This window comes from Opisthocomus hoazin, chromosome 4, assembly GCF_030867145.1.
Source record: "Opisthocomus hoazin isolate bOpiHoa1 chromosome 4, bOpiHoa1.hap1, whole genome shotgun sequence".
NCBI lineage: Eukaryota > Metazoa > Chordata > Aves > Opisthocomiformes > Opisthocomidae > Opisthocomus > Opisthocomus hoazin.
Window position 1 is genome coordinate 43,108,895 of NC_134417.1, and position 16,588 is coordinate 43,125,482.

Below are 16,588 nucleotides of genomic sequence, written 5' to 3' on the forward strand. Positions count from 1 at the left end.
GCAGCTATACCTATGTTTTCTCTCTGGCTTTCACCTGCAGCTGCAGACCTTCCTCCAGCAACGCCAGCTGAACACCAAACCCTGGGACACCAAGCACTGCCTAGCATGACTCTCTGGAGCTGACTGTGACAGACTCTGGCTGCAACTTAACGCTGGTAATAACAGCAAAAGTATTTTGTATTGAGTAACACTCCTTGAATAAAATTCCTGGCCTGGCCAAGAATATGTTCACAAAACCGTACAAATACCATGCTTCCTGAAATGAAAGCTGTCTTGGAGGCAGCTCTTGGTTTGCACAAACCCACATCTTTAAACACATAAGGTTGCACAAATATGCACTCAAAAATGCTTTCAAAGCCAAAAGATCTGATTTCTTGTTCTGACACAGCCATGGTGTATCCCTGTGTATGGACATCCCTATAATAGCCTGGAAGCACCCTGCAGTCTGCAGTGTGGACATGGACATAGTAACCTCAAATGCAGCATAGACATAGCCAGCGTATCTGCTTCATTCTCTAGGCTCAGGTTAGCATTTCTCAAAGCAGCATCAGGGTATCGATTACACTGCCTCGAAGAAGGAAAGTGCTGCTGGTCTCATCGGTCCCAGTAAAACCCAGAGAGCACAGTCCTTGTGACACTTCCAGGATCCCGGGGAAAAGAAAGGAGTGCTACAAAACGCCAGGAATGTCGCAACTTCTCTAAAAGTCTTCTCAGTTAGGAAAATTGGATTGATTGAAGTGTTTGCTTGAAGAAATAAAATGGATGATCCAGACGCACTTTCATCATACGTACTTCAGGAAAATAAGATTGGGGGAATAATACATTCTTACCCTCTGTTGAAGTATGTCTCCATTTTTTTTTCCAAAAATACATATAACTGGATGCTAGTTTTGAAAATGTCATCATGCCCCAGGATTGCTTTCGTAAATATGAGGAATTGTAGCCATTGCCAAGATGTGCTTCATTCCTATTTTTGGGCATACTTCGGAAGTTCATACTTTAATAATACTTACTGCACTGAAGGGAAGTTGTGCTTAGGTAAGGACTGACACTAAGCCTCATCATAACAGGATTTTCTGGATTTCTGAATCTCAAGTCTACAGCTAAAGTTTTGAAACTAGTCCTTAGATTTATAATGATTCACAGTAAAACCACAGAGATGGATAAAAGTGAACTGTGGGTGGAAAATCAAACTCTGTGTTGAAATTTTAGATGTTGTCATTCAGGTCCATCTCAAATGTAAATCTGTAGTTCAGATGGACTGGTTCTACTGCTCTTACTCCTCCTTTACCACGTCGCTTTGTGACAGAAGTGGGATACCAGTTCTCCTATGTTCAGTACCAGTCTTTAAAGCATTTAAGACAAAGGAACACTGCCATTCTCATACACATAAAGAAGCATGTATTTTTACACTTCAGAAAATGAGAAAGTATATATGGAGGTAAGAAACTATTTTATTTTAATTGCAATCAACAAATCAGAGATCACAAATATACCATTAAATCCACAGTATGAGGACTTTGGGTGCAGTCCCTTAGCAGAGGTCTGACTGCCAGTGCCGGAGGCCAGCGCCGACGTGGTGTAGCTGTGTAACCTCAGATCAGATGGCTGCAAAAAGCTGGTGGGCGAGAAAGATCTGTGAGAAGCCCCGCTGGAGGCCTCCCTCCTCCGCCTGGGAGCTGCATTTGGGCTCCAGCTCTCGCCCTGGGCCCCTGCCCGAGGTACACTGCTGCTGTGCCTGCGCCCAAGTCATGTACCTCGCAGAGTCAGGGACCTGCCCGGAGACCGCAGGCCTGTCTGGCTGCCACTGGGCTGCTGCCCGACCCCGAGCACTGCCAGGGGACCACTCTGCACCCCTTGCTCCAGCACCGGGCACAGCAAGGCCCCAGCACCGGCTTGCCCAGCTGTCACCCTCGGTTGGTGGCATGCCTCCCTTCACTGAGCTGCCTGCTCCGGCCGCGGTCCTCCCTGCAGTGATCGCCGTGCTGCTCACAGGAGCCAACCTCAACCTAGAAGGACATCTGCTTGATACCAGGATCCTTGAATAAAGTTACATTGTTGAGACCTAAGAACGAAGAATGCTGTTTTATTAAACAAAACAAGCTGCCCGTCACTGAATTGGTATTATTTTAGCTGAGGCTGTACAGTCTATTCCTTCTGAAAGCATCAGGCTATAGGTTGGCATTTAAACTAGTTTAAAATCGGCCAACATGTTTAACATAAGCAGGTATCTAAACTGAATGAACTTAAAGTCTGGTTATAGATATGTTTGGCTAGTCACTCTCACTTTTATACATTCCCAATTGACTATGAGTGTCTGTCGTGACATTGGTTAGAGTGAATGCAGGGGAAGGTTCAGACAACCCCTGCAAAGACAGCTGCGTACCGTGCTGGGGGTAGGGCTTTGCATCTGTCGTCACTCTGAGCACTGACATGCTCGCTCCCTTCTGCACTGGGCACAGGTTCTGGAAAATCCATAGCACAGGATACGTTTGTATGCAGAAATACCCGTATGCAGAAATTTTTATTTCAATAGGAGTTTACTTCTAAATAGGCTGCTTATTGTCTTTAAATGCTGGCAATGAATACAAGAATGTTTCTGCTATGAGTCATACAGTATTAAAAAAAAAAAGGAATTCATAATTGAGGCGTCACAAACATTACAGTTACGCAATTAGAAGCAGATTAAAAGAGAGTCCACTTCTGCTGCCACAAATTTGCATGTTATTACTTGGGATTTTATAGAAAAAAGTTATATTGTTGCCTATATTACATATTGACATATTTTTCTTGACTGTCTATAGTGAAATAGTCTATAGTGAAATAGTCTCCCAGAGCTGCAATGCAGATAAGTGAGTTCTCCCAGTGGAAAGACAGAGGCTCCAAAAGGGGAACAAGACCCCTATTCATCATTGGGCTCTTAAGAAATTTTGTCTGTTCTAAGTGCCTGTGTATCTAATCTGTACTTCTCTAACCATTTCCATTCTAGAATGTAGAAATTATGAAGTACCTAAAATTTTTGTTAGAAGACTGCTAAATTGGCATCCAAATGTTGTTTTATGAAATTCCTAACTGCAACTTTATGGATTAGGGTAAATGAATATCAAATTCCTTATATATGTGTGTGTGTGTCAAAGGGCATGTGCAAACATCAAATAAATTGGTGGCTATAGAATTTGTTGGGAAGTAAATCTAAGGTCGACATGGGTTCAATAAATACCAATGAAAAGTGAGTTGTTCTGAACAATTTTTTGAAACAGGTTGGATTTAATGAAATTTGTGTGTATATGTTTATATGATAATTTATCATTTAAGTTCTGACACTTATATTACATTTTAATCATAAGAAACTTTTACTTATTTTTATTACTTCAATTAATTATTGTTTCCACATATTTTCTTTGAAAGATCCCATCAGCACACATATCTGTACCTCAACCTCTTCCTGCAAATAAAAAAAAGCAAAATAGCAAGCCTGACAATCCCTGACACTGGTCAGACCCATAGGATCTGAATCCAACCTTAGTTTTCAAAAACTGCCTGAATTTGAGTTGCTTGGATTCATGTGGGTTTGTTACTTGCTTCCCCATTAGGTAACCGTATGTGACTACGTGCTTTATTTTCTTGACAGTTAGCTATCTGTTGATTATTAAAACACTATAAATTTAATTTAAACAGTCCACTTCAGAACCCACATGATACACATATACAAAACCAACCTCACTGCCTTCTCCCATGATCTACCTTACTTTTCCCACTATTTTACATGATTTACAGTGCTATTATTTTCAGAGCTGTATTTGTGGCTATTACCTCATTTCAATTTTCATTCTAAAATGGTATAATTCTCTCTTGCTTGGAAGACCTGGACAAGCCATCACTTTAACCCCAGGAAAACAGGGACAATCTGTGCACGCGCTGCATCCGTGGCAGCAACCTTCACGCTCCCCTGCACCGGCTGCGGCAGAGGTACCAAGAAGCGTGACTCAGCCTTTCTCATAGGAGGCACCAAGAGCCAGTTCCAGTGACTCCACCACGCTGCACAAGAGGTTTGCAGGATTTGTGGCTGCCGCTTTAGTCCCTGATGCTGCAGATCCACATCTTTTCCCAGACAAGGCACGGGAGGTCAAGACTTAGGGGAGGAAAGGAGAATGTCTGAGCTGCTTTTTCCAAACCCTTGGTACTCCTCCCGGACAGAGTGGCCGGCAGTTATGAAATGCAAAGCGATTTAGTAAAAAAACACCCTTGATGGCACAGACCCATAATAGGGGGCATTTGGTCAAAGCTGCTGAGGGCTGTAGTAAGTGCAGTCTGCTTTAAACTGCATGTTCAGCAGCAGCCACCCAGATACAACAGATTCTAAACTATTCTAGACATGGGCAGGAATTTATTCTTTTTAGGGTAAAAAGTAAAATCATCTGTGACTTTTTTTTTCCCCTAGAACACAGATGAATACTTCATTTTTTTCCATCTGCATACTCATTTACAGAAATCCCCCCCCCCTCCCCAAATACCAACCGATATTTGCACCCATACCAAGCCAGTAGGCTTCTACGTGAGAAGGGCGGACAGCCAAGCAGAAAATATGATCTGCAACAACTGCTGGCTTGGCTTCTTTCATTTGCTGCACCGCGTTATCAGCAATAGATACGGTAGGTAAAGTTTCAACTGCGTGCCTTCGGACGGGAATACTTGCCAAGATCTTCCAGGAAAGTTTGCCACGAGAGGGAGCTCTCAAGCAGCCACACAAGCTTTTTTTTTTTTTTTTCAGACCACAGAGGAAAAGCATGTCAAAATCAGGCAATAGCCCCAAAAAATCAGCTTAAATGAATTCCAAAGTGTAAATGAATTCAGTTCTTTACGAGAAAAAAGAGCATTTTAAACCATATGTCTGTAACTTTACGTAGGCGTTAAACTGTACGTACGCACGGAAAACTTTCACTCTTTTTGAGGAAGAACCCTGCAGCTTCTTCTTAGCTGAGAAAACCTTTCTTGATCAATGCTGGTAAGGTAGGAATTACTCAATGACTGCTGAATCTAGTCCTAATTATAGCAGGGTTTGCATTACAGAAAAAAAGGCAAGCCGAACCAGAGACCAACAAACCAGATCAGACGTGTGTTCCCCCCTTAGAATTCACATGCAGGGAGACGTGGGCTGCTCAGTGCAAGCATGGGCAGAGTCGGCCACCGCCAGAGTGTCACCAGGATGAACATCAACACTCCGCCTGGCGTGGCAGGTTGTTTCTATGTAACGTGACGTGCACCGTCCTGCATGGTTTTTCACATCCTTTGGTGCATTCACAGTCTTGCAAGCTTCCTGCTGATACTGAAAATGCCGTGACTTGTTTTGCAAGAAGAGAAATTTTGCCAGCCCGAGGCCAAAATGTGCCCAGCTACATGTCCCTTGATACTGCTGTGCAGTACGCTGTGTGCTCATGATAGAGGGGATTGTAAGAAATGTGAAACTATAACAAAAAGCCTTAATATTTTCTAGTTTTTAGTAGTCTTTAGTATTGTAACTTGTATTTCTGCATGCATTGAGATCTAACGGTGTAACTGTTACACTAATCCCTGCTTTCTCATTAAGGAATGTAGTAGGACATGGGCACAAGCTATCACTTAGTCGTTAAACAAAATACTTAAGTGAAACAAAAGTGGTCTTGGTTCTCGGCAAATAATTGGGATAATTGTGGGATAAAAGAGGCTCCTAAATAATTCTGCTCCAGACAGCTCGGCCTTGGGAGGGCAAATGCACTAAGCTACAGAGATAAGGAGGCACCAAGAGAGCAACAAGACTAGAGCCAAACAACCTGAAGGATATGATATACGTGATCCTGGAACTGAGTTTGCGCAGAAACAAATGTCAATCAGTGAACAGCGTGATGAAGAGGATGGGCCTTCATCTTGGGACCCCCGAAGACCACCCAAAGATGCTAACAGACATGCGTGAAAGATATTTACATATGCTAATTAGTTCCTACAAATATAATGAATATTTACATGTGTGATTGTATTTAACCTGAAGCAACAGGGTGTCTGGTGCGCACGTTTGGAGGAGAAATCCCCCGTGTGCCCGGCGCCGCAATAGAGAATCCCTGCTTAACAGTATGCATTGTACTGTTAGGCTTTTTCCTACCAGATCTTCAAATCACTCATAGTTTTTACTTTTCAGGTCGGATGAATCAAGTATTTTGGATCCTTCTCCAGTTCTTTCACACTGCTGTTAGAAACGGTACCATGACAATACAAAGGTAATTGCATCTACACTGAGACGGTTCTCACAGGTATTTTAACTAAAAGTTCAATCAATTTCTTAAGTTTAACAACTTAGAAAATTTTGTATTGATGGACTATTACACTGAGCTATTGCATTCCCAATATTTCCAGCATCACACAAAATCATTATACAGCGACTTTATGCAAAGGTTTTACACAGAACACTGGCAGATCATATTCCACCACAGAAATTTAACGATAGAAAAGCGTAACTGACCAAGGTCCAGCAAACTAACCTGCTGCACAAAGCAGATGCCACCATTCGCTTGACAAACCGCAGTTAAATACTTGTGCCACCAGAGACAAACATCTCTGCCACCATACAAAAATGACATAAAGGATGGTAAGTTATGCAGCAGTGCTCTGAGTAATTATAGAAGACATCTTACACTAACGTGATAACAGAGAAGTGGCCACTTAAATGTTCATTCTGACACTATTTTCTTGGTCTGTTATTACTATTTCTCATTACCTGTAGTTTTCAATTTGTTCTTCCTTCTCTGTATCACCTGTATCAAGCAGATTAGCAAACTAATCATAAAAGATTTATCAGGATGAATTATTTAATTGCAGCATCTGCATGTTAAAACATATTTGACAGTAAGGAACAAATTAATGCCTTGGAGTAATCCAGTAATCAGGTATCAGTCTGACCCCCCTCATGCCCCATTTCTGTAATCAAATTGACTTGGTATGTACAAGAAAGATACCAGACTACCAGTTTCAACTTCTGACTGCTTTACAAACAAGCACAAGAAAGTGATCTATATTAAATATGTAATTTCAAGAACATCCATGGCACAAGCCAAAATGTAGGAGAGTTCACTGAGTACATTTTTAATACAGTTACATCTAATTTCATCTTCAAGGCCTTGTGAGAAAAATGGGCAATACTTCAACTAGCTTGGTACATATATTGTAACATCAGAAGAAATTTCCTGTGTGAATGAAATGATTTATATTCAGAAGATATTTACTACTTCATTATCCTGATATTCTTCATTTTGGAGGAAGGAATTCAAAATGGTGATAAATTCAGCTTGAAAAAATACATATCATCCTTTCACAATTAACGTAAGAAAAGATGTAAAATAAATACCTGTATGACATGACATGGATAACAAAAAAATGCCACATTTCTGCTTAAAATGGCACAATATGACACTATGATACCTCCTGACAGTGTTAAGAAAGAATTAAGAAAAAGCCTTGAAGTACTGACATCCAACCTATAAACAAATAAAAGTCTGTGGCTATTCCAGAATACATTAAAAAGAGGTGGTATATGATTGAAGGACACCACATCCAAGACGCAATCTGAACATTTGCTTCAGGCTACCCAGGGTGCACATGAATAGAAGTGCTGTCCTGGCTGCTGAGGAATCCGACAGGAATGTAAGAACAACTTTCTCACAGATTTCTTCAGTGTCAACTTAGGCTACGTCAAGTGTAATTTACGGGAACTCTCTGAGTGACTCATGTTTAAATTCACTCTGTTTTTTCTTATTGTTGCCTGCGCTTGCTATTTGTGATAGAGACCTTTAAATCAGAGGGGCTTTAGGGATTTTTCTGGTTCTTTCAGTGATCTTTGGTATAGGAAGGATATTTCAGCCAGGGAAGTAGCCTTTCTGCTGGAATGACTGACAGGCCCACTACAGAGGATCAATAACTGGGTGGCACGAGGTCTCAGCCTTTTAAAGCTGCTGCTAGAAAATGAAAGGTGGTAGAAACAAAGCCTGAAACACAGTACGGGCTCTCTTATCAGCCAAAGGAATGCAGTCAGTGCGAGGAATTCTCCCTCCCCAGCCTGCTTCTCTGTAGGATTCTCGCCTTTCTCAGAACAGGACGTTACACGCGATAACCGCGCAGCACACTGGTACGGGACCGGGGTGTAGAAACAGGTTGGGTGTGCAGCTCAGGTTGGAAATGCGCCGCACTGGATTAGTGTTGTTTACCTCAGCTCCTGCTGCAATCGCTGTGGTTGCTAGCGAGTCATCCTCGGAAGACTAAAGGAAATGTTGATTCTGCATTAAATTATGGCACTTCGTTCCTCTACAAAATATTATGCATTGTACAAATACACACGAGTTGTGGATTTACGCTCACATGCCTGCATATCAAAAAGAAGATTGCATTCCAAAGGAAGCAATCTCCTTAGCTGAGAATAAGAGGCTTTAAAAGATCTTCGGCTGGAATGAAAATGCCTTCGTTTTGGAGCCTAGCCCACATCCCTAGGTATAAAGTCCACTAGGACTTTGTGAGAGCATGTAACAACAAAACTGTGTCCTTTGTCCAAGCTGAAGGACTGCTCTAAATTCAACGTTAGAATGCTACTCCCGCCTTGCTAAAAAAGGAAACAAGTATCCAGAAGCTCTATGTGCCAAATCAAAATGCTATTTGCTTGCAGAGGAAGAAATGAACCAACATTTATTGATCCCACAAAAAAAGTGATTCTCTTCAGTGCTAGGATGTCAAAGGAAATTGCCTTGATCTTATCAGAACACCTCAGTGGTAAAAAGGCTACCAATTTTCTAATGTTATATCAATGTCCGTACAGTATGAAGTCACTAGCGCTGGCAGGTAGTAACAGGACAAAATACAGTAGCCCAATCCTCTGATTTTACAGAAAGGCAATTATTTTGTCCTGTGTTTTCTAAGAAAACACTTACTACATGAAATGGGAAAGAAAATAAAGAAAAGCCACACATCCCAGCATGGCTTTTTACTCTTAACATAACTTTGTGATGTCGTCTTCGGGTTCACAAAATAGTTTCAACATTTCAAGTGTGTATCTTACTATACTTTACCCTCCTTCTCAGCTTCAATGCCATCCACAGGAATTAGGTTACCTGATCCATGTATGTGCTTTGAATCAAGAGAAATTCAGACAAGCTAGTGCCACAGGCTTTCCCCCCTCTTTTTGCTTAGGATTTTCTGTTTTAAGAGATTGACATTAACTTGGACTACAATGAAAGGTGAATTTTAAATTACCTGGGTTTTCTCAGGTTTGGTGGGCTGAAACTTTTACACTTCTTGATACTCCAAGAGCTCAGTATCATCTACTCAGTTCTTTCCTATTTAACCAATGTTAGATAAAGTTACTTTTAAAACTTTCACAGCAAGAAATTTACTTAATAAACTTTAACCACCAGTGGATCAGATTCTAGTGCACTGCAAAGAAATATGATGATGCAGTTCTGCTTTTCTGATATTTCTTTTTCCATTTCCCGCAGTTTCGAGTCCCATTTTCAACAAAAGTGATTCGTAATTCCACACCCAGCTTTCATAATATATCTGTCTTCATAAATGGCACTGCACACATAGGGCAGGAACTACCCATCCATCCAAAATTCCGGTTCCTTGTGTGTGCACAGGGAAATCCATCATGCAAACACAATGAGCAGCCCGTAATCTTTCTGCAAGACTGCAATACGCTCACGGTGCAGTGTATATGTCTCTGTTTTAAAGGTGTCTGCTATCTTTCTAATCACCTTCCTTACTGCAATGCCCAGGGACCGATTAAGCACAGGATCCTGAATCTGCCACTATCACACCAAAACCCGCAGCAGGCTGCTCGCAGCCTCGAGAGCCTCCCGCTAGGCCTGAGGATGCAGATCTCTCTTCTTTCTTACGAACTGAAGCAGAGGAAGTTCCGTCTGAACATGAGGAAGAACTTCTTCCCTCTGAGGGTGACGGAGCACTGGAACAGGCTGCCCAGGGAGGTTGTGGAGTCTCCTTCTCTGGAGATATTCAAGACCTGCCTGGACAAGGTCCTGTGCAGCCTGCTGTAGGTGTCCCTGCTTTGGCGGGAGGGTTGGACTCGGTGACCCACAGAGGTCCCTTCCAACCCGGACCATTCTGTGATTCTCTGCCAGACCGGTTCCCCGGGCTCGGCCGCCGCCAGCCGCGCAGATGTCGGTCGCAGGGGCACTAAAGAGGCCAGCCAGGCAGCCGCCCCAAGCGCCCAACGGCCGCCAGGCCGCCGCAGCACCCTTCGCACTGCGTCCCCTCTTTCTCAATGCTTCCTCCTCCTCCTCCTCCGCCTCCTCTGCCTGCCCGCCGCCGGACCCTGGGCCCGAGCTGGCACCGCCGTGCCGGCCCGGGACGGAGGGCGCATGCGCATCGCGCCACACCGCACAGCCCGCGAAGGGGGAGCAGGGAAGGGGCGGGCGGGGCGTGGGGCGGGGCCGTCCTGCGCCACGCCCAGTCTGGCGAGCGCCGGCCGGGGCGGCTCAGGGGGGTGGGGGAGCGCGCAACTTCCACGGGACGGGGGCAGCGGCGCAGTCGGCGGAGCGTAAGCGGCTCTGCGGGGGCTCGGCCGAGCCCCCCCGGCTCCGCGGCGGGGCCGAGCGGGAAGGGGAGCGAGCGAGCGGCGCTGGGACCCGCCGGGGCGAAGTTCCGAAAGCCGCCCCGTGGGCCGGCAGGGAGGGGCCGGAGGCCGCGGCGTCGGGGCCATGTGAAAGGTCCGCCCTGGGAGAGGACGGGCCGGTGCCCGCGGCGGTGAGAGGCCGAGATCGCTCCTCGGCGCCTGCGGGCGGGAGCAGGCAACGAGAGAGCGGCGGAGGCGGCTAATCCAGCGGGGGGACCCCCTCAGCCCACGCCCGCCCGCCCTCCCGCCGCTGAGGTGCCTGGAAAGCCCCGAGCCCGAGGAGGAGCCGTGTCTGCCCCCTCTCCCCCCCCCCCCCCCCCCGCCTGAGGCCTCACCTTGCGGGGAGGGGGCCGGAGGGAGCCCCCGCAGTGCGTGCGCGCCTGGAAGAGCCGGGGCGGAGAGGGCGAGCGGAGGCTTCATGAGGGCCGCGGCCCTGCCGGGGATCGCCGCCTCGCCGGGCGCCTCCCTGCCTCCCGCCGCCGCCCCCCGCCCTGCCCCGGCGCCGCTGCCCACACCCCGAAGGCGGTCGGTGCAGCTCCGGGAAAACTTTTCGTCAGCGGGCGAGGATGGAGCCTGCTGGGATGGATTATTTCTGCGACCAGGTGCAGCAGAAGGAGGTGGGCCGCAGGATGCAGGTCGGCCAGGAGCTGCTGGAGTACCTGAGCGACCCGGCCAGGTCCGCCGAGCTGGAGCAGGACCAGCAGCGCCTGGACAGGGTGATCGACGAGCTGACCGGGTGGGTCGGCTCCAGCAATTTCAAGGTAGGGCAGGGCCCGGCCAGGCTCGGGGCGGGGGGGGCCGTGGTTCGGCACGGTGGGGGGGTGCGGGGTCGCTTCTTAACGGGGTACCGGCAGGAATAAAGCTGCGTTCGTGCCGGTTTTTATCCCTCTCCCCATAAAGGGAAATTCAGAAATTTTGGGAGGGGTTGGGCAACGTTTTCTTGTTGTTGTTCCTCTGTCCTAAAAGAATCAGTAATGATTTGGGTGGTTTTTAATTTTTTTTCTTCCTTTTATCGCTGATTAAATGCTTTTGCGCATAGTAGTGCCCCCCCATTCCCCCCCGCTGCTGTTTTTCATACTCGGGTTGAGTTTCTGATTCTGAGACAGGATAGGTGGTGATTTTTTTTTTTTTCTTTCTTTCTTTTTTGTTTTCCTCGCCACCGCTCCCGTTCTGTGGTCTCCGTGCTTGGGTGTGTAACGCTTCGTGGGATTGCCATTATTTTCTGTAGGCCCCGGAGAGTGCTGCTTCACCGCGTTTGCGGTACGCCGCGTGTGTTTCGCGGGATTGGGTCCGTAATTCGCTGCTTGGGGTTCCCGTTGTGAGTTTGAAGTTGTTTGTGTCGTCTTTTGGTGACTTTCCCGTAGGTGGGAAGTTACATGGTATCTTCGCAGCAGCCCAGTGATGACTCACGGTTTGCTTGCCTTTTCTTTTTTTTTCCCCCCCTTTGGTGCATTTTAGGCTGAGCCGCAGGAAAGCGGCGATGGCTCCTGCGCGTCCGCTGGGAGGTTTGTTTTCCTGGCCGTGGTCAGCCCGCAGCACGGGGGTTTTACTACCAAAGGCAATCGTAATCGCGATTTTTTTTTTTAAATTTTATTAATATCATTACTATTCCCCCCCCCCCCGCCTTCCCCGGGGTGTGCGCGGCGCGCTGCCGCCATCGGGCGGCGGTGTCGGGCTGCGGCGCGGTGCGGGGCCGCGGTGCGGTCCGTCTGTCCGCCGGGAGAGGTCCGCCCGCCCCTCGGCCCCTCGGCCTTGCGCTTTGAGCCTGCGAACTGAGGGTAGTGAGGTTATTGTAATTATTATTATAATTATTTTTCTTCTTTGCTTAGGCTCAGGAGGCGGGCGTAGAAGTAACTTGTGAGAGCAGTTATGTTCGTGAAATGGGTGGGTTTTGGGGTTTTTTTTTGTTTTTTTTTTTTTTTTTTCCCCTCCGTTGACTTCACAGTGCGGTGTGCTTGCCGGGGTTTGCACAGAGCGCTTCTGAGTTTGAGCTCTGGGAAGAGTAAGGCTGAACTCTATCTGCGCGCGTGATTTATTTTGTTTGGAAGCAGATTTGTCATTAAAGGTCAGGTTATTTTGAGGAAATAACGTATGTTGGACAAGTATAATTCGCTCTTAAATTCCTAATCTGAGGGCAATTGCGGGTGATAATTGATTAATTACTATGAGACCTCTATGGAGGTCTTTAAATAGCCTTTTGCGTAAAGAGGACTGGATACTTAACAGGGTGATGTAAAAGTTTTTTTCTTGCACTTTTAAAGTGACAAAGTTCGGGGTTAATATTTGAAGTTTGCTTTTCAAGGTGCATTTTTCGTTACACAAGCCACTCTGCTTGCTGTCGATGTGAGGTGAGAGAACTCCTTGGCTGCTAGGACTGTAGGACGAGTGAGGAGTATGAGGTACTCGAAATCACAAGCCTCAGTCATACACGATGATGTCAAGCGTATTAAAAATTCTAAGAGTTTTAAAAACAGTTTGCATAATAGCTAATTTTTTTTATCTCTCTCTGTCTGCTTACTGGTGGCTCTTTATACATACAACACGCCATTTCAAAGTATGTTATATACATTATATTAACTGCAACACCACAAGATCTTGAATGTTTTGCTCGTGATCGGTTCCAGTGTTCCTGGCTGTGGTAGTGACTGCCAGCATCTGCTGCTTCAAAAAGAAAATTAAAAATATTCGGGAAAACTGTGGTTTGCATCTTATTGCATATTTTACCTTATGCAAACATACGTGTTAAACTTTTAAATGTTAGATCTGAGTTTGTTATTAAACTCAGGGCCTGATTGGTGTTATAAAGTAATGAGTACCACAGACTTACATGTATTCTCAAGAAAAATACTAAAGTAATCGTTATTTTTTGATTCTTTTTTTTTAATAATTTGGTGATTAGCCTTTCCTCTGCTGTGGAATGGATATAGATAGGTAGAGCACTTAGACAATGCTGCTTATCATCTCTTTCTTACATCTTGCTAAACGTCTTTCAGGTCTTCAAAGACCCAAAGTAATTAATCCCTTCCTGTTGACGTGGCTGTTTGAGCAGTGTGAATGGCTGGTGACTGACTTATCAGAACTGCTGAGCTGGATGAATGGGAGCGACAAGTGGGGAATATAGGAGGAAGTTTTGAAGGCGAGCATTATTTCCACTGTAGGTGACCTGTATGGATAATGAGGAGGTAACTGATGTGACTTGCCCTGGATGTGCTGTGTCTTTCCTCTCGTGTGAAAATTCAGTTCTTGCATGCAGTGCACTCTGCTGACCATACTGAAAGAGAAGATGCATGATCCGGCAGCTCTAGGCTCAACTCTGTGCTGTGCCTGAGAAGAGAAAACTTCCTATGAAATGCCACCCTAGAAAGTTTTCTGCTTCACATAACCAGAAGGGAGAGGATCTGGAAGGAATAGGAATAGGAGGGTTGATTTGGCAGACTTGATAATGTGCGGGGGGGAAAGAGAATAGGTGTTCAGCAAACAAGTGTGGACTTGTTGTCAGCAAGGTTGAATTAACTTGTGGCAAAAAGATTTTGGCCATCTAAATAGTGCTTTTACTTGTCTGAAATTTGCAGCTATCTATAATGGTTTAATAAACAATCTGGCAGTTCCAAACTGAGAAAGCAGATAGGAAGATTTCCGAGTTCATCTAGGTCGTTAAAGTGGAAAACACAATTACCAGTTTGAGTTACTGATAAATCAGAAAGGTGGGATTAAGAATGTGTTGACTCATCTGCAAATGGTACGGAGTTCTAGTGAAAGTTGGTTGCAGAACACGGGGAGTGAACGAGAAAGAGATGAGTCATCTTTAAAGGCTATCTTTAATGTCTGTGCAGTCAGTGATAAGTTAGCTTCCAAAGGCTGTTGAGAACCTTGCAACACCAGGGAGTACCCAGAACATGTACATAATTTAAGCTTTTCTTTTGGATCTTGTTGAAATGAGTTGCTCACTGAACTGAAAATTGTTTGTTTGGTGTCCTGGTACTGTGATCTGGTTCATTTTGTATCGGTTGGGACTGACCTCTCTTTTCGTACAATGTAGAACTTTCATTTTGGTGGGGTTTTTTGGTGGGTTTTTTGCCTCTTTTTTTTTTTTTTTTTCCCCCACTCCCCCAAAATGACTGTTGTCCCAAGGCTCCGAGGAATAGCAGAAAAATAAAGATAAGGGCAGTGAACTCTGAAATCCTCTTCAGGAGCAGGTAGGTTGGATGCAAAGTATGAAGATGATGATGGTAGTATTCTACTGGTACTTGTTCTCCTCAAACTTTGAAATATTTGGCAATCTCAGAAAATTGGAACAGTGCTAATGTTGGAGTTCAGACTCTCAGGTGAACTTCAAGCAGTAAATTAATTCCCCATTCTGAGGGTATGACTACTGGTAGATGTTTGCTGGCTTTGGTGGGTTAACCTGGATGTTCATCTATGTATACATGAGTTTTAATTAACACATCTCTTATGTATCTCTCTTACCCGATTGTCATGCAAATAATTACAAGATTGCCTAGCTTTATACAGTCTGGTGGCTCAAGCTGTTCTGTGTCCGATTCAAATAAGTAATCTGGAAATCTGCTTTGAACTTCTGCTAAAGAGATGTGGGGATGCAGAACTACTACTTTTCAAGTAGAGCTTTGCAAGTCTACACTTGGCTATTAGCATGTTGTGGTTTTTTTAAAGCCCATCAAAATTGAATCGTTACCCTCTTAAAATTTATTTCTTGAGCAATAAAGCCACCTTTCAGTTCTTTATGCAAATCGCACCTGATCAGAAGTAATAAAAACCCACGACTAAAATTCTGGTAGTTTCTTAAGGTAATTTTATGCGAGAAAAGTAATCAGTAACATTAAGACTGTGAGTCATCTTCGGATTTCTTACCCTTGTAGTCGATATTTTAGCTCATTTTATTCCTCAGCTGCAGTAGGAAAATAATTAATAATTGCTGTTTTTATGTCAGAGCAGCAGATTGTTTGGTATGCAAAGGAAAAAAAATGATTTCACACTGTTTCTGATAGCGTGGATAATCTGTTTCTTTTAGGGAAATCCTTGGAGTTATCTTTTGTTCTGTGCTTACTGCAGAGTGAGATTTTTCTTAGCTTCGTTTTTCCCAGCGCCAAATACTGAAAGATACTAAAATACCAGTAATGTTGCTGTTGCATTTTTGCGTTTGCTTGGTTTGGCAAGTATTTATCTGGGTTTGTCTTTAGTTCAGCAGAAGGCCAGCAGGAGGAGCTTTCAGTTTCCAGAAAGGAAGGGAAGATTTGAACTGTAGTTTTGCAGATAGTTAAGACAAGTGGTTAGGACATTTGTTTGAAGTCCTTGCAAAGAGGTAGCAGCAGTTATAATTTCATTGACTGCGTGTAAGTGTGTGAGGTGGAAGCTAGAGTTTAAAATTGTTTGAACAAAGTGGAGATACTGAGATCGGGTTAAAAAAAGGAAAGTTCAGAAATGTGAAGTCCTGCATTTCAGTAAGAATAATTGAATGCACAAATGCAGGATGTGTGATTGAGTAGCAGGCCTTAGGAAGAAAATGTGTGGGTTATTTTGGATCCGAAGTTGAACACAAGCCAACATAGGCTACACAAAAGGCAAATGCTGTAGCGAGTTGTAGGACTGTAACCTGCAGGACAGAAAATGGAATAAAACGGGACCCTCCTCAGCCTTTATTTTTCAGTTACTGTATTGATCTTGGTATTTCCTTCGTCTTTGTTAGCAAATAGTGGTAATTTAAATGTCTTTGTTGGAGGAGAAATGTTTGACTTTGAGCTCTTTGAATTTCATTATTCCTTGCTTGAAGTTGGTTGTTTCATCTTGGCTATGTGGGAGCTACTTCCCTTATTTCTGTGTAATGAGAATGTGGTTCGACCTGTCCATGTATGAAGCCAGTTTTAGGGTTCAAGCTCAGTGATTAAATTCTTGAGTAATAATAATTATTTTTTCACGTATTATTTC

General features: G+C 44.5%; 2 protein-coding genes across 17 annotated transcripts in view; one reads left to right on the forward strand and one right to left on the reverse strand.

The window, feature by feature from the left end:
* Window positions 1-16,588, reverse strand: part of FBXL2 (F-box and leucine rich repeat protein 2) — a 520,918-nt gene that overhangs the window by 239,588 nt on the left and 264,742 nt on the right. The window lies entirely within an intron of this gene.
* CLASP2 (cytoplasmic linker associated protein 2) overlaps window positions 11,137-16,588 on the forward strand; it is a 152,633-nt gene continuing 147,181 nt past the window's right edge. For 9 of the 16 annotated variants that reach the window (XM_075418743.1, XM_075418737.1, XM_075418736.1 and 6 more), the window contains exon 1: window positions 11,138-11,406. In XM_075418743.1, coding sequence (XP_075274858.1) covers window positions 11,212-11,406 — 195 coding nt within the window. In that variant the 5' untranslated portion in view covers window positions 11,138-11,211. Of the gene's footprint in view, window positions 11,407-16,588 lie in introns of all 16 variants that reach the window. The other 7 variants (XM_075418732.1, XM_075418763.1, XM_075418762.1 and 4 more) reach the window with 2 other exon arrangements.